The sequence below is a fragment of the Tachyglossus aculeatus genome, chromosome 18 (assembly GCF_015852505.1).
Source record: "Tachyglossus aculeatus isolate mTacAcu1 chromosome 18, mTacAcu1.pri, whole genome shotgun sequence".
Classification (NCBI taxonomy): Eukaryota; Metazoa; Chordata; class Mammalia; order Monotremata; family Tachyglossidae; genus Tachyglossus; species Tachyglossus aculeatus.
In genome coordinates this window covers 9,489,955-9,517,816 of record NC_052083.1, presented here as the reverse complement: position 1 = coordinate 9,517,816, position 27,862 = coordinate 9,489,955, and the positions used below count along the sequence as shown (strand labels likewise).

Here is a 27,862-nt window from a genome sequence, read left to right as displayed (position 1 = left end):
GGCCGGGGGGCGGCCTCGGCGGGGGCCGTCGGCGGGGGAACGGGGAGCGGGGGCGGGGGGCGGCGCCGGGCCCCGGCCCCGGCGGCGCCCGGCCGGGCCGCTCAAGGCGCCAGGAGCCGGCCGGCCTCCGGCCCGCCCTGGGGCCCCGCGGAGGCGTAGCGGCGGCCGTAGCCCGCGGAGGAGTAGGAGGAAGAGGAGAAGGTCACGGAGAAGCCGGAGCCGGTGGCGTCGAAGCTGCCGCGCCGGGAGCCGGTCCGGGAGCCGGGGCGGGAGCCGGTCCGGGAGCCGGCGGCGGAGCCCGCCCCGCTGACGCTGTAGGGGCTGTAGTAGCCCTTGCTGGACTGGGACGAGGCCTCCAGCAGGCGCAGGCCCGTGCCCTCCTCCGTCATGCTGCGGTCCAGGGCGTCCTTGTAGGAGATCTTCAGCTTGGTCTTGGGGCAGGTCAGGTACTTGGCGTAGGCGCTGACGTCGCGCAGCTTCTGGGCCGTGCGGGCGTCCACGGTGCCCCGCTGCAGGGCGTCGTCCAGGGCCACGCGGCCGGGGGTGTCGGGCTCCACCAGGCCCCCCGTCAGATACTGCACCTCCAGGAAGCGCTGGCCGGCCTCGTAGTAGAGCCAGCCCTTCTTCAGGGCCTGGGCGGCCGACATCTTGGTCTTGGTCCGCGGGTCCTCGAAGCCGTAGAAGGCCTTCTGGGCCAGGTTGATCCGGTCCACCATGACCTTGTCCACGAGGCCCTTGCCGACGGCGTCGGCCACCGGGCAGCGCTCCCCGGTGACGGGGTCCACGATGCCCCCCGTGCAGGCCTGGGCCTCCAGCAGCCGCTGGCCCGTGATGTTGTCCAGCAGGTTGCGGTGCATGGCCTCGGTGACGGACACCTTCTCCAGGGTGTCCGTGTCCAGGATGCCCGCCACGGGCCCCGTCTCCTCGGCCGGGTCCGCCCAGGAGGAGAGCGGGGCCCGGGCGGCGGCGGGGCCGGCGGCGGGGGAGTAGGAGGAGGAGGCGGCGGAGGAGGAGGAGCCCACGGAGGAGGAGCGGGACCGGAAGCCGCCCGCCGTGCCCGAGAGCATGTCGGCGAACTCGGTGATGGAGAGGGCGCCGGCGCGGTACTGGTCCAGGGCCGAGCGATCGATCAGGCTCTTGGCGAGGGCGTCGTCGATGTCGTACTGCCGGCCCGAGCGCCGGTCGATGATCATGGACTTGACCACGCCGTCCGAGGAGGAGGTGGTGATCTCCTCCCACTCGCACTCCTGCTCGGACAGCTCCAGGTAGGTCTGGTGGTCGATGAGGCCCTTGCGGTAGGCCTCGTAGACGGACATCTCCTTGCCCGTCTCGGGGTCCACGATGACGACCCGCCGCTTGCGGACCGAGGACTTGGAGGAGGTCTTGCGCTCCCGCTTCTTCTCCCTGAGGGGCAGGAGGCAGAGGCCCGTGTCCGGGTCGGTGACGCAGTGCTCCATCAGCTGCAGGTAGGTGAGGTTCTCCTCGGTGTTGGGGTCGAAGAAGCCCTTGGTGTCGTCCGAGGGGTCGGCCAGGATCGCGTTCATCTCCTCGTCGAAGAGGCCGCGCTTGTAGGCCACCTCCACGGGCAGCCGGTGGCTCTCCTCGGGGTCGATGATGCCCCCCGTGGCGATCTGGGCCTCCAGGAGCCGGATGCCGTGGTCCTTGAGGATCAGGCCCTTCTTCATGGCCTGGAAGAGGGAGATGAGCTTCCCCGAGTAGGGGTCCCGGTAGCCGGTCACGGCCCGCTCGGCCGACAGCAGCTTGTCCTTGAACTCGGGGCCCACGATGCCCATGCGCACGGCCTCCTCCACGGTCAGCTTGAGGCCCTTGATGGGGTCGATGACGTAGCCCGTGGCCGCCTGGGCCTCCAGCAGCTCGAAGGCCGTCCCCGGCCGGATGATGCCCTTCTTCATGGCCTGGTAGACGGAGAGCCGCTCCTTGGTGGCGTCCACCAGGACGCCGGCGATGCAGCTGGTGCCCTCCAGGAACCTCTGCAGGCCCCGGGCCACCTCCTCCACGGAGGTCAGCCCCCCCTGCAGCTGCAGGGCCGTGGCCTCGTCCAGGACCTGGGAGCGGACCAGCTCCTCCACCGTGATCTGCTTCCGCAGGCCCCGGAAGGTCAGCCGGCGGCCGTCCGAGAGGGGCAGCAGGAGCAGCGGCGGGGAGCGGCCGCCGCTCTCGTCCGGCCGGCAGCGCCGCAGCAGCTGGGTGTAGCTCAGCCTCTCCTCCGTGGAGGGGTCCGTGTAGGCGCGCACCTCGCTGGGCTCCGACAGCCGCTCCAGCGTCTCCCGGTTCAGGTAGCCCCGCTGGAGGGCCGTCTCCGGCGGGAGGTGGCAGCCCAGGCGCGGGTCCACGATGCCGCCGGTGGCCAGCTGGGCGTCCAGGAGCCGCAGCGCCTCCTCCTCCGGGACCAGCTCCTTCTTCATGGCCTGGAAGAGGGAGACCGTCTGCTCGCTGTACGGGTCCCGGTAGCCCGTCACGGCCCGCTCGGCGGCCAGCAGGCGGTCGTGCAGCTCGGGCCCCACCAGGCCCTTCCGCACCGCCTCGTCCACCGTCAGCCGCTCGCCCCGGGCCGGGTCGATGAGGAAGCCGGTGGCCGCCTGGGCCTCCAGCAGGGCGCGGGCCACCTCGGGGCTCACCAGCCCCTTCTTCAGGGCCTGGTAGACGCTCAGCTTCTGCTTGGAGCCGGGCGGGTGGACGCCGGCCACGCAGCCGCTCCCGTACAGGTAGCGCCAGGCGCCCTCCGCCTCCAGGACCTCCTGCAGGGTCTTGGTCCCGGCCCGCACCAGGCCCAGGGCCTCCGGGGAGATGACGCGGGCCTCGGCCAGGTCCTCGGCGGTGAGGCGCCGGCGGACGTAGTCGTACGAGTGGAGGCCCTGCTGCCGGATGATCTCGGTCTTCTCGATGATCTCGATGATGATGATGATCATGCGCTCCTTGGTCACCTTCCCCGCCCGGTAGTCTTCCAGGAGGCGCTCCCGCTGCTCGGCGGGGATCAGGTCCGACTGCATCACCTCCCACAGGGACATGGAGGACGGGGCGGGGGCGCCGCCGTCGCCGCCGCCGCCGCCGCCGCCGCCGCCGGGGATCTCGATCCGCGTCTCCTCGAACGCCCTGCGGGTCTCCTCTTCCGTGTAGACGGGGGCGGCCGCCTCCTCCGCCCCCTCGGGCCCCGGCTCGGGCCCCCGGAGCGGCAGGAGGAGGAGCCCCGTCTCCGGGTCGGGGGCGCAGCGGTCCAGCAGCTGCCGGTAGGTGAGCCGCTCCCGGGTGTTGGGGTCCCGGAAGCCCCGGGCCTCGTCCGCGGGGGCGGCCAGGGCGGCGGCCAGCTCCTCGTCCAGGCAGCCGCGCCGGTAGGCCGCCTCCGGGGGCAGGCGGTGGCTGCGCACGGGGTCGACCACGCCGCCCGTGGCCACCTGGGCCTCGAGCAGCCGCAGCCCCTGCTCCCGGAGGACCAGGCCCTTGCGCATGGCCTCGAAGAGGGAGACGGTGCTGCCCGAGTAGGGGTCCCGGTAGCCCGTCACGGCCTTCTCGGCCGACAGCAGCCGCTCGTGCAGCTCCGGCCCCACCACGCCGGCCTTGACGGCCTCGTGCACGTACAGCCTCTGGTTCTTCACGGGGTCCAGGATGAAGCCCGTGGCCGCCTGGGCCTCCAGCAGGGCCTCGGCCGTTTCGGGCCGCAGGAGCTTCCGCCGCATGGCCTCGTAGAGGGCCAGCTTCTCCCCGCCGCCCTCCAGGGCGACGCCGGCCACGGCGCCCCCGCCCCGGAGGAGCCGCCGGACCGGCTCCGCCTCGGCGATCTCCTGCACGGTGGCGGCCCCCTCCTGGAGCCGCTCGAACTGGGCCCGGCTGATGACCCCGGCCTCCAGGAGCTCGCTGGCCGCCACCGGGGCCCGCAGGCCGCTGAAGGTCAGCCTCTCCTGCCGCCGGGTCTCGGTCTCCTCCAGGATGGTGACGACGATCTTGATGATCTTCTCCACGGTGACCTTGCCCGTCCGGTACTGCCGGACGAGCTCCCGCCGCTGCTCCTCGGAGAAGTACTCCGAGTTGATCAGCTCCCAGACCGCGACCGTCCGGCCCTTCAGGCTCCCGGCCGGGACCTGGACGGTGGCCTTCTCCAGCGCCTCCCGGGCCTGCCGGTCGGTGTAGAGCTCTTCCCGCTGGGCGCGGATGGCCGCCTCCGACAGGGGCAGCAGGAGGAGGCCCGTCCGCTCGTCGGCCCGGCACCTCTCCCGCAGCTGGCCGTAGGTCGCGGGCTCCTGGGTCTCGGGGTCCGGGAAGGCCCGGGCCTCCCCGTCGGGGGCCCCCAGGGCCCGGCCGGTCTCCTCGTCCAGGAGGCCCCGCCCGCAGGCCACCTCGGCGGGGACCCGGTGGCTGCGGCCGGGGTCGACGATGCCGCCGGTGGCCAGCTGGGCGGCCAGGAGCCGCCGGCCCTGGTCCCCGGGGATCAGCCCCTTCCGCAGGGCCTGGAAGAGGGAGACCGTCTGCCCGCTGTAGGGGTCCCGGTAGCCGGTCACGGCCCGCTCGGCCGACAGCAGCCTCTCGTGCAGCTCGGGCCCCACCAGGCCGGCCCGCACGGCCTCGTCCACCGTCAGCCTGGCGTTCTCCAGGGGGTCGATCAGGTGGCCGGTGCCCGCCTGGGCCTCCAGCAGGGCCAGGGCCGTCTCGGGCTTCAGCAGCTCCTCCCTCAGGGCCTCGTAGAGGGTGAGGGTCCGGCCCGTGGCCTCCAGCCGCACGCCCGCCACGGCGTCGGCCCCGCGCAGGGCCCGCCTGACCGCCTCCAGCTCCGCCACCTCCGGCACCGTCCGCTCGCCCTGGCACAGCTGGCGGTAGAGGGCCGGGTCGAGGACCCGGCTCTCCAGCAGCTCGGCGGCCGGGACCGGGGCCCGCAGGCCCTGGAAGCACAGCTGGCCCTTCTTCTCCTGCTCCTCCACCACGGTGATGACGATCTTGATGATCTTCTCCACGGTGATCTTTCCCGTCCGGTACTGGCGGAGCAGGTCCCGCCTCTGGGCCTCGGTGAAGTACTCGGAGTTGATGATCTCCCAGAGGGTGACCGTCCTGTCCCGGAAGCGGCCGAAGGGCGCCGACACGGTGGCCTTCCGGAGGACGTCCCGGGCCTCCCGGTCCGTGCAGGCCAGCTCCCCGCCGCCGGCCGCCCCGTCCCGGAGCGGCAGGAGCCGGAGCCCGGTCTCCGGGTCGGAGACGCAGCGGTCCAGCAGCTGCCGGTAGGTGAGGTTCTCCTGGGTGTTGGGGTCGAAGAAGCCCTTGGTGTCGTCGGCGGGGTCGGCCAGGGCGGCCGCCAGCTCCTCGTCCAGGTGGCCGCGCCGGCAGGCCGCCTCCACGGGCAGGCGGTGGCTGCCCACGGGGTCGATGACGCCGCCCGTGGCGATCTGGGCCTCCAGCAGGCGGACCGCGTGGTCGCGGACCACCAGGTCCTTGGCCATGGCCTGGAACAGGGAGATCCTGTCGCCGGTGTAGGGGTCCCGGTAGCCCGTGACCGCCCGCTCGGCCGACAGCAGCTTGCTGTGCAGCTCGGGGCCGACGACGCCCTCCTTCACGGCCTCGCTGACCGACAGCCTCCTGTTGCCCACGGGGTCGACGACGAAGCCGGAGGCGGCCTGGGCCTCCAGCAGGACGAGGGCCGTGCCGGGGCTGAGCAGCCGCCGCTTCATGGCCTCGTAGACGCTCAGCCTCTCGCCGGCGGGCTCCAGGAGCAGCCCGGCGACGCAGCTGCGGCCCCGCAGGCAGGTGCTCACGTCCTCCCGCTGGGCCAGCTCCGCCACCGTCAGGGCGCCGGTGGCCAGCCGGGCCAGGTCCTCGCCGCTCAGGACGCCGGCCTCGGCCAGCTCCTCGGCCGGCACCTTCCGGCGCAGGCCGTCGAAGGCCGGCGGCCCCGCCTCCCCGTTCTGGGCCGGGCCCCCGTCGGCGGCGGGGCGCCCGTTGGGCAGGGCCCGGGCCGGGGCCGGCCGCTCCTCCGTCTGGATGGTGACCTCCCGGGTCTGGGCCAGGGCCGCCCGGTGCTCCTCCTCCAGCCGCTCCAGCTTCTCCCGCAGCTTCCGGTTCTCGTCGGCCAGGAGCCGCTCCTGCTCCCGGCGCCGCTGCTCCAGCTGCCGCAGCTCCTCCTGCTGCCGCCGGACGCTGCCCTCCGCCTCCTCCTGCCGCCGCCGGGCCTCGTCCATGCTGGCCAGCAGCTCCCGCTTCTCCCGCTCCATCTGCTCCTGCTGCCGCTCCTGCTCGGCCTTCAGCTGCCGGGCCTTGCGGACCTCGTCCTCGAACAGCTTCTCCAGCTTGGCCTTCTCCTCCTCGATGAACCGCTCCTTCTTCAGCAGGCTGTCCTTCTCCGTCAGGAAGGTCTGCTGGAGCGCCTGGGTCTCGTGGAGCAGCTGCTCCTTCTGGACCGTCTGCATCTGGAACGGCGAGAGAGACGGGCGGCGGGTCAGGGCCCGGCTCCCCCCGTCGCCCCCGCGCTCCCGGGGTGGGGGGCTCCCGGGGCGGGGACCCGTCCGCGGACGGCTCCGGGGGCTGGGGGGGGACGCTCGGGCGGGAGACCGACCCCCCGCCGCCCCCGCCGCCCCCGCGCCCCGCAACGCCAAGCGAGAAGGAGAGAGGAGAAGAGGGCCGCGGCGGGCCGAAGAGAAGAGAGGAGAGGAGAGGAGAGGAGAGGAGAGGAGAGGAGAGGAGAGGGGGTACCTCTTCCGCCTTGCGCTGCAGCAGCTCGGCCTCCCGCTTGAGCTTGTCCTTCTCCAGCTCCAGCTCGGCGATGGCCTCCTTGAGCCGGTCGGCGTCCCGGTCGCTCTGCTGGCGCTGGATCTCCAGCGTCTGGACCCGGGTGACCTTCTCTCGGGTGGCCAGCTCGGTGCTGTGCAGCTTGGCCCCGATCTCCTCGGCCTGCTTCTTGAACCTCTCGGCCTCCTCCTCGGCCCGGGCCTGGGCCAGGCTCATCTCGGTGACGCGCAGCTGGAGCCGCTCGGCCTCGGCGCTCATCTCCAGCTGCCGGCGCCGCTCGGCCTCCAGGGTCCTCTGGAAGCCCTCGGTCTCCTCGGCCAGCCGCTGCCGCATCTGCTCCTTGTCCTCGCGGAGCCGCTCGGCCTGCTCCTGGGCCAGCTCCTTCTGCCGGTGGAGCAGGTCGGCCTGGGCCTGGAGGCGCGAGGCCTCCTGCACGGCCTGCATCTTCTCCTTCAGCATCCTCTCGGCCAGGGCCCGCTGCTGGGCCAGGTCGTCCTCGGCCAGCTGGCGCAGGCGGGCGGCCTCCTGGGCCTCCACGCTGAGGCGGGCGGCCTCCTCGGCCACCCGCTTCATCTTCTCCGCCTCCTCCAGCAGGATCTTCTGCGTGCTGTCCTGGTCCTTGAGGATCAGGGCCTTGTTCTCCTCCTCGATGCGCGCCTTGAGCTTGCCCAGCTCCTCCATCTGGACCTTGACCTTGAAGAGCTCCTCCTCGGCCTGGGCCCGCTGGCGGGCGGCGTCCGTGACCTCGGCCTTGAGGCGCCGCAGCTCCTCGTCCAGGATGCCCTTCTGGTGGTCCGTCTCCTCCAGGCGGAGCCTCACCTTGGTCAGCTCCTGCTCCACCTGCGCCTTCTGCCGCAGGGTCTGCTCGGCGAACGTCTTGTGCCGCTCCATCTCGGCGTCGGCCGCCTGCTTCTGCCGCAGGGCCGCCTGCTCCGCCTGGGCCCGCCGGGCCGCCTCCTCCTCGGCCTCCTTGCGCAGCCGCTCGGCGGCCTCCCGGGCCTCGGCCCGGGCCTGGGCCTGGGCCTCGGCCTGCCGCTTCAGCCGCTCGGCCGCCTCCACCTGCTGGCGCGACAGGGCCGCCTCCCGCTCGGCCCGCTCCCGGGCCTCCTCCGCCTCGTCGGCCGCCCGCCGGGCCGCGTCCGCCTCGTCCCGCAGCCGGCCCAGGGCGCTCTGCTCCTGCTGGCGGCTCTGCAGCAGCTCCTGCTCCTTCTGCTGCACGGCCGCCTCGCGGGCCTTCTCCTCGGCCCGGAGCCGCTTCTGGGCCGCCTCCCGGGCCAGCTGGATCTGCCGGGCCGACTCCTCCTCGGCCAGCTCCTTCTGGCGCCGGGCCTCCTCCACCTTGGCCCGCAGGCGGTCCAGCTCCTCCAGGGCGGCCTGGCGCTGCCGCCCGGCCTCCTCCTCGGCCGCCAGGCTCTCCCGCACCCGGTCCTCGGCCTCGCGGCGCCGCCGCTCCTCCTCCAGGGCCAGCTGCCGCTGCTTCTCGGCCTCGCGCTCCGCCCGCTCCCGGCTGCGCTGGCTCTCCTCGGCGCTGCCCTTGATGCGGCCCAGCTCCAGCTCCAGCTCCGCCTTGCCGGCCGAGGCCCGCTCGAAGTCGGCCTTGAGCCCGCGGATCTCCTCCTCCACGGCCCGCCGCTGCCTCAGGGTGTCCTCCACCAGGCCCTTCTGCCGCTCCAGCTCGCTCTCCGAGGCCCGGCGGAGCTGCGCGATCTTCTCCTCGATGGCGGCCTTGTGCTGGGCCGCCTGCTCCTCCAGCAGCCGCCGCTGGTAGGCCTCGTCCTCGGCCAGCCGCCGCAGGCGCTCGTTCTCCGCCTCCTTCTCCTTCAGGGCGATCTCCGCCTCGGCCTTGAGCCGCGTGGCCTCGTTGACGGCCGCCAGCTTCTCCTGCAGGATGCGCTCCGCCTCGGCCCGCTGCCGGGCCCCCTCCTCCTCGGCCAGCTGCCGCTGCCGCTGGGCCTCCTCCGACAGGGCCCGCAGGCGGGCCGCCTCCTCCGCCAGCTCGCGGAAGCGGGCCGCCTCCTCCTCCAGCCGCTGGCGGGACCGCTCGCTGGTGGAGCGCGACTCCTCCTCCGTCTGGGCCTTGCTGCGCAGGAGCACCTCCATCTCGGCCCGCACCCGGGCCAGCTCCTCCTCGGCCTCCCGCCGGCGCCGGGCCGCCTCGCCCACCTCCAGCTTCAGCCGGCCCAGCTCCTCCTCCAGGAGCAGCCGCCGCTGCTCGCCGGTCTCCGTCTCCGCCTTGAGCCGGATCAGCTCCTGCTCGGCCGCCAGCCGCTGCTGGGCCGTGCCCTCGGCCAGCCGGCGCTGCCTGTCCAGCTCCTGCTCCGCCTGCTCCTTCTGCCGCAGGGCCGCCTCCTCCGCCTTGCCCCGCTGGCGGGCCTCGCGCTCGGCGTCCTCCTTCTGCTTCTCCGCCTCCTCCTGGGCCAGGCTCTTCTGGTGGGCCACCTCCTCGGCCTGCAGCCGCAGCCGCAGGGCCTCGTTGGCCTTGAGGCGCCACTTCTCCAGCTCCCGCTCGGCCTCCTCGCGGAAGCGGGCCGCCTCGGCCTGCTGCTGCTTCAGCCGCTCCGCCTCCTCCTGCAGGTGGGCCACCGTCAGGTGCTCCTGCTGCAGGCTCAGCTCCAGCTGGGCCGTCTTCTCGGCGAAGGACATCCGCTTGCTCTGCAGCTCCAGCTCGGCGCTGCGCTGCGCCGTCTCCTGGGCCACCTGCACCTGCCGCTCCTTCTCCGCCTCGGCCTGCCGCAGCCGCCGCTCCGCCTCCTCCGCCTGCAGGCGCAGCTCCTCCAGGGCCCGCACGGCCCGCTGCTTCTCGCGCGCCGCCTCCTGCTCCGCCTGCACCTTGAGGCGCAGCTCCTCCTCCGCCTGCCGCTTCTTCTGGCTCTCCTCCTGCACCTGGCGGCGCAGCCGCTCCGCCTCCTCCTGCGCCTGCTTCTTCTGGCCCTCGGCCTCCTCCGCCCGGCCCCGCAGGGCCCGCAGCTCCGCCTCGGCCCCGGCCCGCTGCCGCTCCGTGGCCTCCAGCTGCAGGCGCACGGCCCGGATCTCCTCCTCGACGCGCCCCCGGCTCCGCTCCGCCTCCTCCACCTGCCGGGCCTTGGCCTGGATCTCCGTGGCCGAGTTCTGCCGCAGCTGCTGCAGCTCCTGCTGGATGTTCAGCTTCTGGTGCTCGGCGTCCACGGCCACCACCTGCCGCCGCGCCACCTCCTCCTGCATGCGCCGCTGGAGCTCCTGGGCCTCGTGCTCCGCCTGGGCCTTGGCCCGGGCGTGGGCCTCGGCCAGCTGCCGCTGCTTCTCCAGCTGGGCCTCCACCTCCGCCAGCCGCTGCCGTTCCTCCGCCTTCAGCTTCTCCGCCGCTCTCTGGGCGGGGGGGCGGGGCCCGACGGGGCGGCCCGGGTGGGGGGCGGCGGGGGGGGGGGGGCGAGAGCGGGGAGACGGGGGAGAGAATCACAGAGAAACCAACGTGAACGGTGGGGCCGGGGGAGGCCGGGGGCGGGGGGGGCTTCGGGGGGGCAACGACTCACACGGGCGGGGCGACGGGGACGCACGGACGCCGGAGGACGGACGGGGGCGGGAGGCCGGGCCCCGGCCCGGCGCACACAAGAGGGACACGGCACCACGACGGTTCACTCGGTACAGCGGGACGGGGACGGGGGAAGGAGAGGGGGGTGAGGAAAGAGGGGGAGGACGAGGACGAGGAAGGGCAAGGGAAGGGGGAAGAACGCAGAACGCGGCGGGAAGAGCGAGGAGGGAGGGAAGATGCGGCGAAATGGGAGGCCAAGGGAGACCGGGACGGCGGGCGGCTCCGGGCCCTCCTCTGCGCCCCCAGACCCAGCGTGCACCGAGCCCATGCGCACAGAACAGCCCGAGAGCAGCCTGCTCCCCGCTGCCCCGACCCCCATCAGACGACGGACGGACAGACGGAGGGACGGAGGCGCGGGTGGCTGGGCCCCCTCCCCGGCCCCTGCTGGCCGGGACCCCGGCGGGGAGCAGATAGAAGGCGAGGTCCCCCAGGGAGTCCCAGAGTAAACGCGCCAGCTGCCTCGTTGGGCCCCGCCAGCGATAAGCACCGAGAGCCCTCCAGAGGCTTCCGGCCCTGGCGCGGGCAACCGGGGCACGGCTTGGCGGGACTGGGCAGAGGCGGGGCCGGGCGGGGAAAGCGGCAGGTGCCAGGGCAGGGACAGATCAGACAGGGGGGCGGGGGCGGGGGCGGGATGAGGTGGGGGAGAGCTTTGGAGAGGGCAGAGGTAGGGCGGGGACCAGGACGGGATGAGGTGGGAAGAAGCAGCATGGGGCAGAGGAAGAGGCGAGGGCGGAGCAGGGGCGAGAAGGGCGATGCCACTTGGATTCCCTGGAGCCAAAGTGCCTGAAGCTACCTTACAGCTCCTCAACGGCCCTGTCCCCAGCCCCCTCCCCTCCTTCCCACCCTCTGGGAGCCTCCGGGGAGGAGGGCGGGAGGTCCCTTCTCCCTGACCAACTCCCCAACGCCGGGAGGGCAGGGAGACGGGAGCGGGAGTAGGTGATGGGAGCCCAGGCGGCTCGTCGGGTGCCAGGTGGAGCTGAGGGCTGGAAGGTAAGGGGGAGGGGGAGAAGGAGAAGGCGGGGAGGGCAAGGGGGAGACAGGAGGGGAGGTAGAGCGGAGGGGGACGGGGTGGGAGGAGCTGATTTGGGTGAAGTGAAAGATGGAGGGGTGGCTGGGGTGGGGGGGCGGGATGCCGAGGGAGACGACGCGAAGAGGAGGCCCCGGGAGGGACCCCGAGAGGAGGGGCGGGGTGAGCATGCGTCGGGGGAGTACCTGCTGCAGAAATGCCAGTCATTCCGAGGTTTAACCCTCCATTAGATCCCAAACCACACACACATCCCCCAAGACCAAGCTGCCAAGCGGCGAGTCCAAGAGCAAACCCCACAGTTAGAGAGAAGGAACCACACAGGGAGGGGGGACGCGCTGGAAGAGAAGAGACAGGAGAAAGGAGACGGCAGAGCTCCCCGGAGGGGGCGGGCAGGGCCGCGGGCGGGACGGGAAGCAGGAGGAGCCGTACTAAGTGCCTGGGGGAGAGGGGGCCACCTCTTCCCTCTCATCGACCGGGTGGGGACGGCGGAGTTGAGGTGCTGGGGCTCGGGAGGGGGAACCCCCAGTTGGGCTGGCCGGGCCCCGGATCGTGCCTAGCTGACATCCCTTAACTCTGCCCGGAGACAGGGTGTCGGGGCGGAAACGGGAAGGCAGGGACGCAAGAGGGCGGGAGCCCTGGGCCCGCAGATCTGCTAAATACGCTTAGTACAGTGCCCGGCACAGAGTAAGCACTTCACAAATACCATTATCGTTATTGTTAATATTAAATCCCTCTCTGCTGGGCGAGAAGACTAGGCTGAGCTCCCCCCACCCCTCCAGCCAGCACCCCCCAGCCCATACCTCTTCCTCCTCCAGGCGCCGCAGCGTCTCGGTGATGAACTTGATGTACTGACTGGTCAGCGTGGTCAGCTCGCTGTATTGGGTGCGCAGCTCCACGTACTGGACACGGCAGAGGGGCGGAGTCAGCTCTCCTCCCCCAAACAGGACCCTTCCCACGGCTGCCCCCGGCCCCGGACCCCCCCAGCCCCGACCCTCGGGATCCCGGCTTCCTTCAGACGAGACTGTGAGCCCACTGTTGGGTAGGGACTGTCTCTATGTGTTGCCAATTTGTACTTCCCAAGCGCTTAGTACAGTGCTCTGCACATAGTAAGCGCTCAATAAATACGATTGATGATGATGATGATGATGATGATGACTGGAGCGGGCTCTGCCGACTGCTCGGAAGCAGTCAATCTCGGGGACCCCTTCCGGCTGAGCCCCTGTGTTCTGGCAGGCCTAGACAGGATGCTTTTTGGAGCATCCATCTCCATCTCCGGCGCTCAGCCGGTGCAGCCCCGGGGCCCTCTCCCCGCCCAGCCTCCCTCCCTTCCCCCTCCAACGGGGCGACCTCCACCCCGATAGGGCGGGTACAGGGCCTCACCTCCTGGATGACGCCGTCAGACACAGACTGGACTTTGGGCTTCTTGGCCGGAGAAGCCACAGGTTCCACCTGGGCCTTGTAGGTCACCAGCTGCAGCTCATAGTCCTGCGGAGGGAGGGAGCATAAGAATAACAACGATGATGTTTGTTAAGCGCTTACCGTGTGCCAAGCACTGTACTAAGCGCTGGGGTAGATACAAGGCAACCTTCTCACCGTGCCTCGATCTCACCAGGCCCACGGTCGACCCCTGGCCCACGCCCTACCTCTGTCCCGGAATGCTCTCCCTCCTCAAATCCGCCAAAAGATCACTCTTCCCCTCCATTCGAAGCCCTGCTGAAGGTTCACCTCCTCCAAGAGGCCTTTCCAGATTAAGCCCCCTTTCTCCTCAGCTCCCCTTCCCATCTGCATCACCTCAACTCCCTCCCTTTCCTCTTCCCCCCTCTCCCTACCATACAGCACTTATGCATTTAGGTATATATGTCTAATTCTATTCATTTATATTGATGCCTGTATACTGGTTTTGATGTGTACATATCTATAATTTTATCTATATATATTGATGCCTGTTTACTTGTTTAATGTCTGTCTTCCCCCTTCTAGACCGTAAGCCCTGTGTGGGCAGGGACTGCCTCTCTTGATTGCTGAATTGTACTTTCCAAGCGCTTAGTACGGTACTCTGCACACAGTAAGTGCTCAATAAATACAATTGAATGAATGAATGAATACAAGGCAATCAGGTTGTCCCACGTGGGGCTCACTTTCTTAATGCCCATTTTTACAGATGAGGTAACGGAGGCACAGAGAAGTTAAACGACCAGCCCGAGGTCACAGAGCAGATGAGTGGCGGAGCCGGGATTAGAACCCACGACCTCTGACTCCCAAGCCCGGGCTCTTTCCACTGGGCTACGGCTGGGGGTTCTCAGGGAGGGACCCCCCCACGACAAGCCCCCAGAGAGCTGCTTGCGGCAATGCCAGGAGAATCCGAGCACAGCCCCTGCCCTGTGTCCCGGCCCGCCGTCCCGGTTTCCCTGGGAGGGGTCCTGGAGTTCTCGCTGTCTCTTTTGCCCCGTCGCCTGCCCCGCTCTCCCGCCCTCCAATCAATCAATCAATCAATCAATCATATTTATTGAGCGCTTACTATGTGCAGAGCACTGTACTAAGCACTTGGGAAGTACAATCCACACGATTGTCCCAACTCCAAGATTCATTCCTACCTCTTTCCTCACTGTTGCAGATTCTGCCCAGACTCCGCACTCTCTCACCTGAACTCCCTCTGCCCACCCCAGCCCGGCTCCTGCCCAGCAGTTGCCGCTGACCAGCCAACTTGGGTGACCCCTTCGACCCCCACGCCCCATTTCTCCACTGCTCCCATGATGATAATAATTATAGAAATAATGATAATGAGACTACTACCAATAACGGTATTTGTTAAATGCTTACTATACGCCAAGCACTGTGCTGATGGGTGGGGTGATAATAATAATGATAACGGCATTTATTAAGCGCTTACTATGGGGAAAGCACTGTTCTAAGCGCTGGGGAGGTTACAAGGTGATCAGGTTGTCCCACGGGGGGCTCACGGTCTTAATCCCCATTTTACAGATGAGGTAGCTGGGGCACGGAGAAGTTAAGTGCCTTGCCCAAAGTCACACAGCTGCCAAGGGTAGACACCCAACCCTTCCTCAGCCCCTCCGGAGTCTCCCCAATCCCTCCTCCCCACCGAGTCTCCTTATTCTCCTCCCGCCCAACCTGTCTTGAGCCCCAAGCGTTCCCTACCTCCCTCACACCGCCACCCAACTCCCCGCTCCGTTCTGCCAAGATCCAGCCTGCCCATCCGGCCTGGCCCGGGACCCCCAACCCCATCTCCCCTCTGAGGCGGACCCCTCCCCACCCCCAAGTCCCCAGCCCCGCGGCATTCCCAGGCTTCGGCCCCTTGCAGGACGCGTCCAGGAAGCACTCCCTGAGGTTGGCAGGGCTGGTGGCGGGGCAGGTGACGGGGAAAGGCCGGCTCACCTTGATGGCGTTGACGTACTGCTTGGCGTATTTCTGACACTCATCCACCTTCTCGCGGTTCTGCTCGATCTCCTCCAGGAGTTTCTGAAAAACCAGAGCCCGTGAGCCTCGCGGCAAAGCTCCCCATACCCGCCGCTCCTCCGTCCCCAGCCCCGTCCCGGATCCCCTGGAAGCCAGACGCTCCCAATCTCCCCACCAAGGAACGGGTCCCCCCCCCCACCGGTCCAAGGCTCGCCTCCACCTCGGCGAACCCCTGCCCGGCCCACCCCTCAACGGGGGAGCTCCCCACAGCCCCAGGCGCGGCCCCACCCGCGATCCTCCCTCCCGGCCGGCCGGCCGTTCTTCACCTTCTCCTGCTGCAGCTGCTCGCGGACGGCCCGGCTGTCGGAGAGGGGCACGGCCTGGATCTGCTCCTGCCGCCGCTTGGCGTCCTGGATCCAGGAGCCGAGCGGGTCGGCGCTGTCGCGGAAATAGCGCAGCTGGCGGCCCAGCTGGTCCAGCTCGCGCTGGCGCAGGTCGATCTGGGCGAGGACCCCCTGCCAGCGCTCCAGCAGCTGGGCCACCCGCTCCCGCCAGCGCTCCAGCTCCGCGTCCCGCTCGCCGTGGCTCTGCTGCAGGCGCTCGCCGACCTCGCGCGCTGCCCCGACCTCGTCCTCCAGCGCCTGGAACAGCGGCTGCTGCGCCTCCACCTGCCCCCGCAGCTTCTGCTCCCGGGGAGACGCTGCCGTCAGCGGGGAGCCGGGACGCCCGGCCTCGCTCGCTCCCATCCCCGCTCGGGGACCCAGGGGCCGCCCGGCACGGTCTCCACCGTCAGAAGCCGCAGAAGCGCCAAGCTAGCTCTCTTCCTCCCTTCAAAGAGCTCACCTCCTCCAGGAGGCCTTCCCAGACTGAGCCCCCTCCTTCCTCCCCCTCGCCTTACCTCCTTCCCCTCCCCACAGCCCCTGTATATATGCATATACGTGTGTACATATTTATTACTCTATTTTACTTGTACACATTCATTCTTCTTATTTTATTTTGTTAATACGTTTTGTTTCCCCCTTCTAGCCCGTGAGCCCGCTGTTGGGTAGGGATGGTCTCTCTATGTTGCCAACTTGGACTTCCCAAGCGCTTAGTCCAGTGCTCTGCACACAGTAAGCGCTCAATGTCTGCTGTGCGACCTTGGGCAAGTCACTTAACTTCTCTGAGCCTCAGTTCCCTCATCTGGAAAATGGGGATTAGACTGCGAGCCCCACGTGGGACAACCTGATCACGTGGCATCCCCCCCCCAGCGCTTAGAACAGTGCGTTGCACATAGTAAGCGCTTAACAAATGCCATTATTATTATTATTATTAATAAATACGATTGAATGAATGAATGAATGAATGAATGAATGGAGGGGGCTGGGGGAAAATTTCAGGCTGGCTGGGGGAAGGAAATCGGAGCAGTGGCGGGTGGGAATTGGGGACGGGAGGCTCGGACCACCCATCCCCAGCACCCCGCCCGGCTGGACCCCAACCGGTCACCTTGAGCTCCGCCTTGCTGGCTTCGAGGTCCGGGAGGTTGGCGGGCACGACCTGCACATCTTTGAGCTGCTCCTCGTAGCCCCGGAGCAGTCCTTCAGCCCCCTGCGTGCTGCGGATCACCAGGCTGATGGTCTTGAGCCTGGGGCGGGACAGCGGGGGTGAGCCGGAGGGGGCCGGGCAAGTCGGGGTGAGCCGGAAGGGGCCAGAAAAGTAGGGTGAGCCAGACGGGGCCGGGAAAGCCGCGGCGGGCCGGACAGGGCCAGGAAAGCCGGGTGAAACGGAGCGGGTAGGGAAGTGCAGGTGAGGAGTTTGTGGCTGAGGCTCAGGGCAGGGGCACAGCGGGCAGGGGCACAGGGGGCAGGGGCACATACTCACTTCTCCAGGTAGATGGCTGACAGACTGCACACCTGCTCCAACTTGACGAGGGTCAGCTCCAGCTCTGAGCGCAGGGCAGGGGCTCCGGAGGAGGGCTCTGGCTGGGCCAGCACTTTCTCTGCCTGCGCCTCCAGCCGGGCCACCCCCTGTCCCAGCCCCTCCAGCTCCGCCTGGGCCTTCTGCAGAAGGACACAGAGGCAGAGACGGTCAGAGGCACAGATGGGCCTCCAGAAGGAGAGCCGGTGCCAGAGAGAGAGAGAGAGAAGGATGGTCACTGTCAGAGAGGCGGTCAACGTCCAAGAGTCAGTGCCAGAGAGACAGTCGGAGAGACAGGCGACGTTGGAGTGAAAGAGACCCAGAGAGACAGTCGGCATCAGAAGAGGAAACCCAGAGAGAGAGAGACAATCAGTGAGACTGTCAATGCCAAAGAGTCGGTGTCAGAGAGACAGTCATCATCATCATCAATCGTATTTATTGAGCGCTTACTGTGTGCACAGCACTGTACTAAGCGCTTGGGAAGTACAAGTTGGCAACATAGAGACAGTCCCTACCCAAGAGTGGGCTCACAGTCTAAAAGTCGGTATCAGACAATTGGTGACAGAGAGAGAGAGTCCAGTCAGAGAGAGAGATGGTCAGCATCCCAGACAGACAGCATCAGAGATACAGTCAGTAAGAGAAAGATATCAGGGGGCAGTGGGGTAAGTTGTGCCACAACTGGCCAGACTGGTGGCCACTGGAGCTAGAGGGTTTTTTTTTATGATATCTGTTAAGTTCTTGCTACGTGCCAGGCACCGTACTAAGCGCTGGGACAGATACACGCCAATCAGGTCGGGCACAGTCCCCGTCACTCAGAGGGCACACGATCCACCCTGCAGGAGAGGCCCCCAGGGCCGACGGGGGTGTGCCCGGGGGCCGGGGCGGCAGCGCACCTGCTGCTCGGTGATGCGCTGGGCACATTCGCGGGCAGGCTCCTTCTCCAGAGGCGTGCGGATGCGGTGGATGGTCCGGGCCTCGCAGGCCTCCAGCTGCAGGCGGATGTCCTTCAGCTCCGAGATGTACCGCTGGCACAGAGACTCGTCCTGCTCACCTGGAGGCCGGACCCTTGGCGTCAGAGCCCGGCCCCCACCCCCCGGGGCCCGCCCTGCCTGCCCCGTCCCGTCCCACCGGTCCCTCCCCGGCTGACCCTGCTCCAGGCTGAGCTGCAGCTGCTGGTAGTGGCGGGAGCAGGCGTTGTAATCCCGCTCCAGCTGCAGCCGGTCCTCGGGGAGGAAGTTGCTGGCGTCCTGGCTGTCCCGCAGGAAGGTCTGGTAGTGGGTGTCCAGGCCGCGCAGAGCTTGGCGCTGCTCCTCCGGCTTCAGGGTGCGGAACTGTGGACGCCCAGGGGGTTGGTTGTGGGGCGGGGGGCCGTCACGGGGGACAGGTCATTGGGGAGGGGGCCCGTCGTGAGAGCGGACCGCTGGGCGAGGGAGGCGTGCGCGGAGCGGGGGTGAGGGGAGCAGATGGGCCCAGGACTGACCGTGACAAGGGACCAGGATTGGATCAGCTGGATGTCTCTGGTCACGCACTGCCAGGACAGGAGGCTCTTCATGTCCACATGCAGCTGGTGCCAAAGGGTCACCAGGGCCTGATGCTGCCCCTCCAGCCTGGCGCGGGGAAACCACGGCGTGTGAAGCAGCCACGTCCCCCTCCTTCAGCACGCTCCTTCCCCCCCGGCCCCCAAAGTCCAAACCCCCCGCCCCTACCTGTGGACGGCATCCAGGGCCTCCTTGTTGGGCGGGGGGATGAGGAAGCAGACGGAAGGCAGCACGGCTTCACTTCCCCCGCTGCTCACCACCTTCCAGCGGGACGGCTGGGCGTGGCTCACCAGTTGGCATTCATCCCCCTTGTGCACGGTCATCTGAGGGTCCAGGCCACAGCTCAGCGCCAAGCCCCAGCCCCGCGCGGCCCCTCCGCCGGCCCAGAACGCGGCCCCCCTCCTCACCTCCACCTGCTTGTAGTCGCACACGGCCCGCAGGGGCAGCCGGCCACGGAGGGGATGGGCCGGGTTACGCGGCTTCAGCTGGACGATGGCTTTGGCTCGCTTGGCCAACCCCGAGAGGTGCCCCTTGTACTCGGCTAGCTGCTCCTTCTCGTCCTGGGGTGGACACAGAGGCCGTGAGATGCACCCAGGAAGGGGCAGGGCACCGGGTATCGCCGAGGCCAGGCCCACCCAAGGCCTCGGTGGCCAGAGGGAGAACCCCAGAAGGGACCCTGGGGGGAGGGAAGGATGCTGAAGGGACAGCAGCTCCCATCACGCCCACGGGATTAGCAGCCGGGCCGGGGCCACCCAACTAGGCTTGGTGGGCTACAAAAGGGCTCCCAGTCTAGACGGGCAGGAGGCTCCTGCCCTCTGGGCCCCCCCGCCACTGTCAGCCGCCTCACCTGGGCATCCTGTAGCAGGTCTTCCAGCCGGGTCACCGTGATGGACCGATCCACCGCGTACTTCCTCCTGATGGTCTCCTGCAGCTTCTGCAGCTGCTCCTCGGCCTCCCGCACGTCCGAGAAAAACTGGGGAGACAGGAGGGGGTCAGGGGCGATCCCGGGGCCAGCTCCCTGTCTGGACCCCCTCTCCGGGCCCGTGGAATGCCGCTACGGAACGGTCGGAGAACAGCTGGGGGCCGGGCTGGGGCCCGCCCGCCCAGGAGCCCTCATTATTACCACCGCCTAAGCACTTGTGAGAAGCAGCGTGGCTCAGTGGCAAGAGCACGGGCTTTGGAGTCAGAGGTCATGGGTTCGAATCCCGACTCCGCCACATGTCTGCTGTGTGACCTTGGGCAAGCCACTTAAATTCTCAGAGCCTCAGTTCCCCTATCTGTAAAATGGGGATGAAGACTGTAAGCCCCACGTGGGACACCTTGATCACCTTGTATCCCCCTCCAGCGCTTAGAGCAGTGCTTTGCACATAGTAAGCGCTTAACAAATACCATTATCATCATCAATAGATGTAGGCCAAGACAACTTCAGGCAGGAGAAAATTCAGTCTGGACCCAGTCGTGCAGGGTGGCTGGTGTGAGCCACGCCAAACCCAGAGGAAAATTTCCCCAGAGACCAAAAGAACTAGGTCCGGAGCAGGGCAGGAAAATGTATGCCGCTCAGATGGCTTAGCGCACTCGCGTATTCATTTACTTATACCCACCCTCTGCACGAGAGGATACATGTCTCTGAGTTTTCCATTTCTTTATTCTGATGCCACCGTCTGTAAATATTCTTATGCCTGCCTCCCCCATTAAGAGCGGAAGCTCCTTATGGACAGGGAATGTGTTTTGCGCTTCTGTCGCACAGAGTTCCATAGGTGCTCAACAAATACCGCTACGACTGCTACAACCGGGAAGCAGAGTGGCCTAGTGGAAAGAGCACGGCCTTGGGTGTCAAAGGACCTGGGTTTTAACCCACCTCCAACACTTTTCTGCTGTGTGACCTTGGGTAAGTCACTTAACTTCTCTGGACCTCATTTCCCTCACCTGCAAAATGGGGATTCCGTACCTGCTCTCCCTTCTACTTACACTGTGAACCCCATTTGGGACCAGATTATCCTGTAATAATAATGATGGTATTTGTTCATTCATTTCATTCAATCGTATTTATTGAGCGCTTACTGAGTGCAGAGCACTGTACTAAGCACTTGGGAAGTACAGGTTGGTAACATATAGAGGCGGTCACTACCCAGTAGCGGGCTCACAGGCTAGCAGTGCTTTGTTAAGCGCTTACTATGTGCCAAGCACTGTTCTAAGCGCTGGGGGAGATACAAGGAAATTAGGTTGTCCTATGTGGGGCTCACGATCTTAATCCCCATTTTACAGATGAGGTAACTGAGGAACAGAGAAGTTAAGTGACTTGCCCAAGGTCACACAGTCGACAAGTGGTGGAGCCGGCATTAGAACCCATGACCTCTGACTCCCAAACCCGGGCTCTTTCCCCCCAGCCACTGATGATGATGATTATGGTACTTGTTAAGCGCTTACTAGGTGCCAAGCACTGTTCTAAGCACTGGGGTAGATACAAGGTAATCAAGTTGGAGAAGCAGCGTGGCTCAGTGGAAAGAGCCCAGGCTTTGGAGTCAGAGGTCATGGGTTCAAATCCCGACTCCGCCAACTGTCAGCTGTGTGACTTTGGGCAAGTCACTTCACTTCTCCGGGCCTCAGTTCCCTCGTCTGTAAAATGGGGATGAGGCCTGTGAGCCCCCCGTGGAACAGCCTGATTACCTTGTACCCCCCCCCCAGTGCTTGGAACAGTGCTTTGCCATAGTAAGCGCTTTATAAGCCCGCTGTTGGGTAGGGACCATCTCTATATGTTGCCAACTTGTACTTCCCAAGCGCTTAGTACAGTGCTCTGCACACAGTAAGCGCTCAATAAATACGATTGAATGAATGAATGAATAAAATGCCATCATTAAGTTGGACAAAGTCCCTGTTCCTATGTGGGGCTCATGCTCTTAATCCCCATTTTACAGATGTAGTAACTGAGGCCTGTATCAACTCCAGAGCCTACTATGGTGCTTGACATAGTAAGCTCTTAGCAAATACCACAATTATTATTACTGTTATTATTACTATTATTACAACTACTACTACTGGAGCTACCTGCTGTCGTGGCCCAAATTTCTCCCATTCAAAACCCTTCTGCTGCCATATTATTATTGTTATTATTGTGGACATCAGGAGGCAGGGACTGCTGGCCAATACCAGGAGCACCCCATCCCCTCTGACACTGCACACAGACGACAGCCATTGCTCCGCCACTTGTCTGCTGTGTGACCCTGGGCAAGTCACTTACCTTCTCTGGGCCTCGGTTACCTCATTTGTATGTAAAATGGGGATTATGATTATGCGCCCCATGTGAGACGTGGACTGTCCCTCCCCCTCGTCCCCCTCTCCATCCCCCTTGTCTTGCCTCCTTCCCTTCCCCACAGCACCTGCATATATGTATATATGATTGTACATATTTATTACTCTATTTATTTATTTATTTCATTTTACTTGTACATATCTATTCTATTTATTTTATTTTTTGTTAATATGTTTGGTTTTGTTCTCTGTCTCCCCCTTCTAGACTGGGAGCCCACGGTTGGGTAGGGGCCGTCTCTATATGTTGCCAACTTGTACTTTCGAAGCGCTTAGTACAGTGCTCTGCACACAGTAAGCGCTCGATAAATACGATTGATTGATTGATTGATTGATCCCCAGCACTTAGAACAGTGCTTTGCACATAGTAAGAGCTTAATAAATGCCATTATTATTATTATTATTATTATTATTATTATCATCCCCCACCCTTCTAATCGCTGGGCAGAGGCACCGCAGACTGTTGACTGCTCCCCGATCCCCGCCTCGCCCACCTGAGCAGAGTCCAGGACCTGATGTGAGGTCGAAGTGTACTTTCCAAGCGCTTAGCCCGGTGCCCTGCACACAGTCGGCGCTCAATAAATACGCAGGCCGGCCTCACATCATTCATTCAGTCATTCATTCATTCGTTCAATCGTATCTAATAATAATGGCTTAATAAATGCCATTATTATTAAATACGATGGAATGAATGAATGAATGAATGAATGAATGAATGATGTGAGGCTGGCCTGCGTGCGCCCCGGGACTCACCACCAGAGGGCGCTATCTATGGTGCAGGCCCAGCTGTATCATTCATTCATTCATTCATTCAATGGTATTTATTGAGCGCTTACTGTGTGCAGAGCACTGTACTAAGCGCTTGGGAAGCCCAAGTTGGCAACATATAGAGCCGGTCCCTACCCAACAGCGGGCTCACAGTCTAGGAGGGGGAGTGGGGCAGCTGGGGCTCCATAAAGGGGGCATGGGTGGGGGGAAATCACCCAGTTCTCCCCAGCACTGACAACCCCTCAGCTGTCACTCCGTGGCTCCTCAGGCCCCAGCTGCCTCAAAGGAAGGGACAGCAGCGGGAGAAGCAGCGTGGCTCAGTGGAAAGAGCCCGGGCTTTGGAGTCAGAGTTCACGGGTTCGAATCCCAGCTCCGCCATTTGTCAGCTGTGTGACTTTGGGCGGGTCACTTCACTTCTCTGGGCCTCAGTTCCCTCATCTGGAAAATGGGGATGAAGACTGGGAGCCCCCCGGGGGACAACCTGATCGCCTTGTACCCTCCCCGGGGCTTAGAACAGTGCTTTGCACATAGTAAGCGCTTAATAAATGCCATTATTATTATAAGGGACTATCGGGGAGATGGAGCGGCACCTAAAGTTGTCTCGGTGGGGCTTTGACTCATAATGCATCGTGGTGCTGTGGGCCAGGGGAAGCAGTGGTCCCCACCCTGCCCCCTGGGAGGTCCCGGAGCGCTCTCCAGGGTGGGGGGCGGCGGGTACCTGGAAGTAGGCGGTGTTCTCCTTCAGATGCGCCTCAATGCAGCAACACAGCTGCAGCATCCAACTCCACTGGGTCTGCAGGGCAGCCTGGAATGCCTGCAATGGCAACGCTGGAGTGTGGGCCCAACGACCCAACGTCCTGTCCCTGCCCCCCACTCGCCCCCAGCCCCCTCACTGGCAGCTCTGCTACCCTGTCCCGGGGCCCTCCCCACACCTGGGGCTTCCTGCCCTGCAGCTGGGACAGGCCCCGGGGCCCAGGAGAGGGACCAAGCAACGGGGAGTCTGCCACTACCTCTGAGTGGCTCGACCTCCCGGGCCCTCCCCCAGCACCCCACCTCCGAGTGCCCCCGCCAAACCCCGTCTCCCCCGGACCTCCACAGTGGGCTTCCCCGGGTGCTCTTCCCGCAGCAGTCGATCTCCCGTGCTCTGAATCTCCTTTATTTTCTTCTCCTTCAACTCCAGCTCCCGCATCAGTCCCTGAAGCGCGGCAGAAGGTGGCCAAGGGGAGAGACGGCCTTAACGTCCGATCTCCCGGCCGATCCCACCGCAGTTCTGCGCCCCGGCCCCCTCTCCCACCGGCCTCTGTCCGTGACGGGCCCTGGTGCCGCCTCTCCGGTCCACCCGCCGCCCCTCCCCGGGCCCAGCCGCACCGAGTAGCTCTCCTTCTTGGCGGCCACGTTGCTGTTCCGTTCGCTCCAGTCGTAGGCCACCTCCTCCTCCTCCTTCTCGTTCAGCCACATCAGCTCCTTGGTGGCGGCCGCCACGAAGCCGTGCAAGTTCTCCAGGCCGCGCAGGCGAGCTTTGGATGAGTTCTGCAGCCCCAGGAGGACGGGGAGGGGGGTGGCCAGGAAGGCAAGAGGGCAAGAGAGAGGTCCATTCATTCATTCAGTTGTATTTATTGAGCGCTTACTGTGTGCAGAGCACTGGACTAAGCGCTTGGGAAGTACAAGTTGGCAACATCTAGAGGCGATCCCTACCCAATGGCGGGTTCACAGTCTATTAGGGGGAGACAGGTGACAAAACAAAACATATTAACAAAATAAAATAAATAGAATAAATATGTAGAGGATGGGATCCCCTCCGAGAGGCCTTCCCCGACTAAGCCCTCCTTCCCTCTTTCCCCTCTCCCTCTGCGTCGCCCGGACTTGCTCCCTTCATTCATCTCCCCACCTCCCAGCCCCACACCACTTACGTCCCTATCTGTCATTTATTTATTCTTCTTAATGTCCGTCCCCCCCTCTAGACTGTGAGCTCGTTGTGGGCAGGGAACGGATCTGTTTATCGTGATACCGTACTCTCCCAAGTGCTTAGCACAGTGCTCCGTACACAAGCACTCAATAAATATGACTGAATGAATGAAAGGAGCCGAAGCGGGGAGAGGTGGGGATTGAAAGGGGCCCAGCCCACAAGCCAGGGAGACCAGGGTGAGGAGGTGGGTTTCCCCTCCTTCCCTTCCTCACCAGCAGCTTGGCATACTGCAGGTCCAGCTTGCCGAGGCAGTCTCTGTAGGCTCCCTTGGTGGCTGGGGAGAGTTGGCTCTGGGCAAACAGAGAGACCTGTGAGAATTTCTGCTTTCCCCCCAGGTGACAGAGAGTCCGCAGCCCGCCGGGCCCGGGCGGCGGCGGCGGGGCGACGGGGTCCCCCCTCACCTCATCGGCTCGGGCCCGCTCGATCTTGGTCCGGAACTCCTCGACGGACTGGTGCAGCCCGCGGTGGCTGCCCAGCTGGCCCTCCACGCTGGGCAGGTCCACGCCCCACTCGGCGGCGTCCAGCCGCCGCTGGTTCTCCTCGACCCAGCCCAGCAGGTCCTGCAGGTAGCGGAGGGTGACGTCTTCCAGCTCCGGCCGCCGCTGGGTGCTCTGCAGCGTCGTGGTGTGGCTCGCCTGGCTGGTCACCTGGCTGGTCATCGTGGCCCCGGACTTGAGCCGCAGGTTGTACTCGGTCCGGATGGCTACCAGGCGCTCGTGCAGGCGGTACACCCTGGGCGTGGAGGACGGGAGAGGAGCAGCTGAGCCCCGGGAAGGGGCGGGGGGCTCCCGGGCCGGCGAGGGGCAGGAGGAGCGCAGAGGAAGAGTCACTGGGCCTCGGGACGGGGGAGGAGGAAGAGGAGGAGATCATCATCATCATCAATCATATTTATTGAGCGCTTACTATGTGCAGAGCACTGTACTAAGCGCTTGGGAAGTACAAATTTGCAACATATAGAGACAGTCCCTACCCAACGGATGAAGGAGGAGGAGGAAGAGGAGGCAGAATAATAATAATAATAATGATCATCATCATCATCATCAATCGTATTTACTGAGCGCTTACTGCGTGCAGAGCACTGTACTAAGCCCTTGGGAAGTCCAAGTTGGCAACATATAGAGACAGTCCCTATCCAACAGTGGGCTCACAGTCTAAAAGGTGGGCTCACAGCGCTTACTAGGTGCAAAGCACTGTTCTAAGCACTGGGGGGGCTACAAGGTGATCAGGTTGTCCCACAGGGGGCTCACAGTCTTAATCCCCATTTTGCAGACGAGGTAACCGAGGCTCAGAGAAGTTAAGTGACTTGCCCGAGGTCACACAGCAGGCCTCCTTCCCTTCCCCACAGCACCTGTATATATGTTTGTACATATTTATTACTCTATTTATTTATTTTACTTGTACATATCTATTCTATTTATTTTATTTTGTTAGTATGTTTGGTTTTGTTCTCTGTCTCCCCCTTCTAGACTGTGAGCCCACTGTTGGGTAGGGACCGTCTCTATATGTTGCCAGCTTGTACTTCCCAAGCGCTTAGTACAGTGCTCTGCACACAGTAAGTGCTCAATAAATACGATTGATTGATTGACTGATTGATTGATTTATGGATGTGGCAGAGCTGGGATTCAAACCCATGACAGAAGAGAAGGGGGAGGAGAGGGAGGAGGAAGAGAGGAGAAAGAAGAAAGACCGAGCTCTCTGTGGGCAGGGAATGCATCTACTGTACTCTCACAAGTGCTTAGTACAGTGCTTCGCAGCATGGTATAGTGGACAGAGCACCAGCCGGGGAGTTAGAAGGTCATGGGTTCTAATCCCAGCTCCGCCACTTGTCTGCTGGGTGGCCCTGGGCAAGTCACTTCACTTCTCTGGGCCTCAGTTCCCTCATCTGGAAAATGGGGATTGAGACTGTGAGCCCCACGTGGGACAGGGACTGTGTCCAACCCGACTGGCTTGTATCCATCCCAGAGCTTGCTACAGTGCCTAGCACATTGTAAGCCCTCAACAAATACCATTATTATTGCTATTATTATTAATAATAATAATAATAATAATATACAGTTGAGTGAATGAATGAATGATGAGGGGGAAAGGGTAGAGGAGGAGAAGATGAAAGAGAGGGAGAAAAAGGGGGCAAGGAAGGAGAAAGGAGAAGAAGAAAAGGTAAGATCATCCTGAGCTTCCAGAGTGCAGGGTAGGAAGGCCGTAGCCTGGTAGGGGACTGGAGTTCCTCAAGTCTCAACTCCTGGCCCTGGGGTGGCAGGGGAGGGCAGGGAGAAGGGGGAGTTGCAGCCGGGCAGGGAGGGCTGGGGTCACGGTCAGCGGCACCGGTGCCCAGGCGGCACCCGTTACCTGCGGTACATCTGCTCGCCCTGAGGATGCCGTCCATCCTTGAGGGCCTGCACGTCATTGAAGAGCAGTCGGATCATGCCATCGGCCTTGTCCAGATCCCTCTCCACTTCTCCCGCCCGCTGGGGCGCCTTGCCCGCGTTCAGCAGCCGGATATCCTGCCGGGGCAGCGGGCACGGGGTGAGAGCTGCCCAAGGAGGGAGGCAACCGCGCCGGGGCCCCATCCTGCTGACCTCGGGGTTGGGCAGTAGCTGGCTGGGCGCTGAGCCCACCAGGGTTGGGCGGCGGCTGCCTCGCGTTGGGTGGAAGGCCTCCAAGTCCCGCCCCCGGCCCTACCCCGAGCTGGGCCGGGCCGCCCCGGCTCACCGACTGCAGCAGGGTATCCGCCTGGTTCAGCTGCTCTTCACACAGGCCGGACTCCATCTGGAGTTTGCTGACGATGCGATGGAGACACTCCAGCCTGTGGGATCCAAACGGTCAGGGACACGGACGCACACGCATGCACACGTGCAGGCGCATGTCCCCCCGTGGCACAGGACCTCCTGGCGGATGTCCCTCAGCCCAGGCTTCCCGCCCGGACCCCAGGCCCGGCTGACTGCGCGTTCCCCGCCCGACCGGGGCTCAACTGTCTGAGTTCCGACTAGAGAGCGGAGTTTTCCGCACCGGGTTTGGGCCGTTTCCTCTTCGGGGCGATGACTCACCAGCGTGTGGTTCCCATTAACCGCGCTGTGGGCGCCCCACCCCAGACCACCACCCTCGCCCCCGCCTCGCAGGGCTAGCCTGGTGCTCGGTCTGCACTCCCCCACGCCCCCCTAGCCTTCCCCCCCCGGCCCCACCCACCTCTCGAACTCGCTGCGCAGCTGCTTCTCCCGCTCCAGGATGGCCACGTGCAACTTCCCCCATTCTTTCTCCACGTCCAGCGGGTGGTATCCCGGGGGCACCTTCAACTGCCCGGCCTGCACGGCTCCCTGGGGGGGGTGAGCGAGAGACGACGGGGCCTCAGCGCCTGCCCTGAGCCAGGGCACCGTGGGGAGGAGGCTCCGCGGGCAACTCCGGGCGGCATCGGCGCACGGTCCTTGGAGGAGGCCCCGGGACATTGGCAGGAGGGTGAAGCAGAGGGTGTGGGCTTGTCCGGGGGCGGGCGCCACACGTCCTGGCGCACACCAACCGGGCTCAACAAGGATGCCGAGCTTAGCATTAAGAGGCAGACCGCACCACCCTGGGTGGGGCACGGGGATTCCCTCCCTCCCGTCCAACTTGCTGCCTCCGGAGAGCGCGCTCCCGCCCAAACCTGGGGCGGTTCATTCCTT

General features: G+C 64.8%; 1 protein-coding gene across 1 annotated transcript in view; it reads right to left on the bottom strand.

The window, feature by feature from the left end:
- Nucleotides 1-101: 101 nt before the first annotated feature.
- The window catches only part of PLEC (plectin), an 80,709-nt gene continuing 52,948 nt past the window's right edge, over nt 102-27,862 (bottom strand). The window contains exons 13-34 of the mRNA XM_038760674.1: nt 27,393-27,520; nt 26,919-27,012; nt 26,556-26,710; nt 24,611-24,941; nt 24,422-24,499; nt 23,612-23,773; nt 23,334-23,438; nt 22,962-23,057; nt 19,017-19,142; nt 18,577-18,729; nt 18,338-18,492; nt 18,112-18,238; nt 17,779-17,962; nt 17,525-17,682; nt 16,596-16,774; nt 16,221-16,359; nt 15,062-15,418; nt 14,715-14,798; nt 12,702-12,806; nt 12,122-12,220; nt 6,691-10,071; nt 102-6,407 (exon numbers count right to left, since the gene is read on the bottom strand). Coding sequence (XP_038616602.1) covers nt 102-6,407; nt 6,691-10,071; nt 12,122-12,220; nt 12,702-12,806; nt 14,715-14,798; nt 15,062-15,418; nt 16,221-16,359; nt 16,596-16,774; nt 17,525-17,682; nt 17,779-17,962; nt 18,112-18,238; nt 18,338-18,492; nt 18,577-18,729; nt 19,017-19,142; nt 22,962-23,057; nt 23,334-23,438; nt 23,612-23,773; nt 24,422-24,499; nt 24,611-24,941; nt 26,556-26,710; nt 26,919-27,012; nt 27,393-27,520 — 12,702 coding nt within the window. The remainder of the gene's footprint in view (nt 6,408-6,690; nt 10,072-12,121; nt 12,221-12,701; nt 12,807-14,714; nt 14,799-15,061; nt 15,419-16,220; nt 16,360-16,595; nt 16,775-17,524; nt 17,683-17,778; nt 17,963-18,111; nt 18,239-18,337; nt 18,493-18,576; nt 18,730-19,016; nt 19,143-22,961; nt 23,058-23,333; nt 23,439-23,611; nt 23,774-24,421; nt 24,500-24,610; nt 24,942-26,555; nt 26,711-26,918; nt 27,013-27,392; nt 27,521-27,862) is intronic.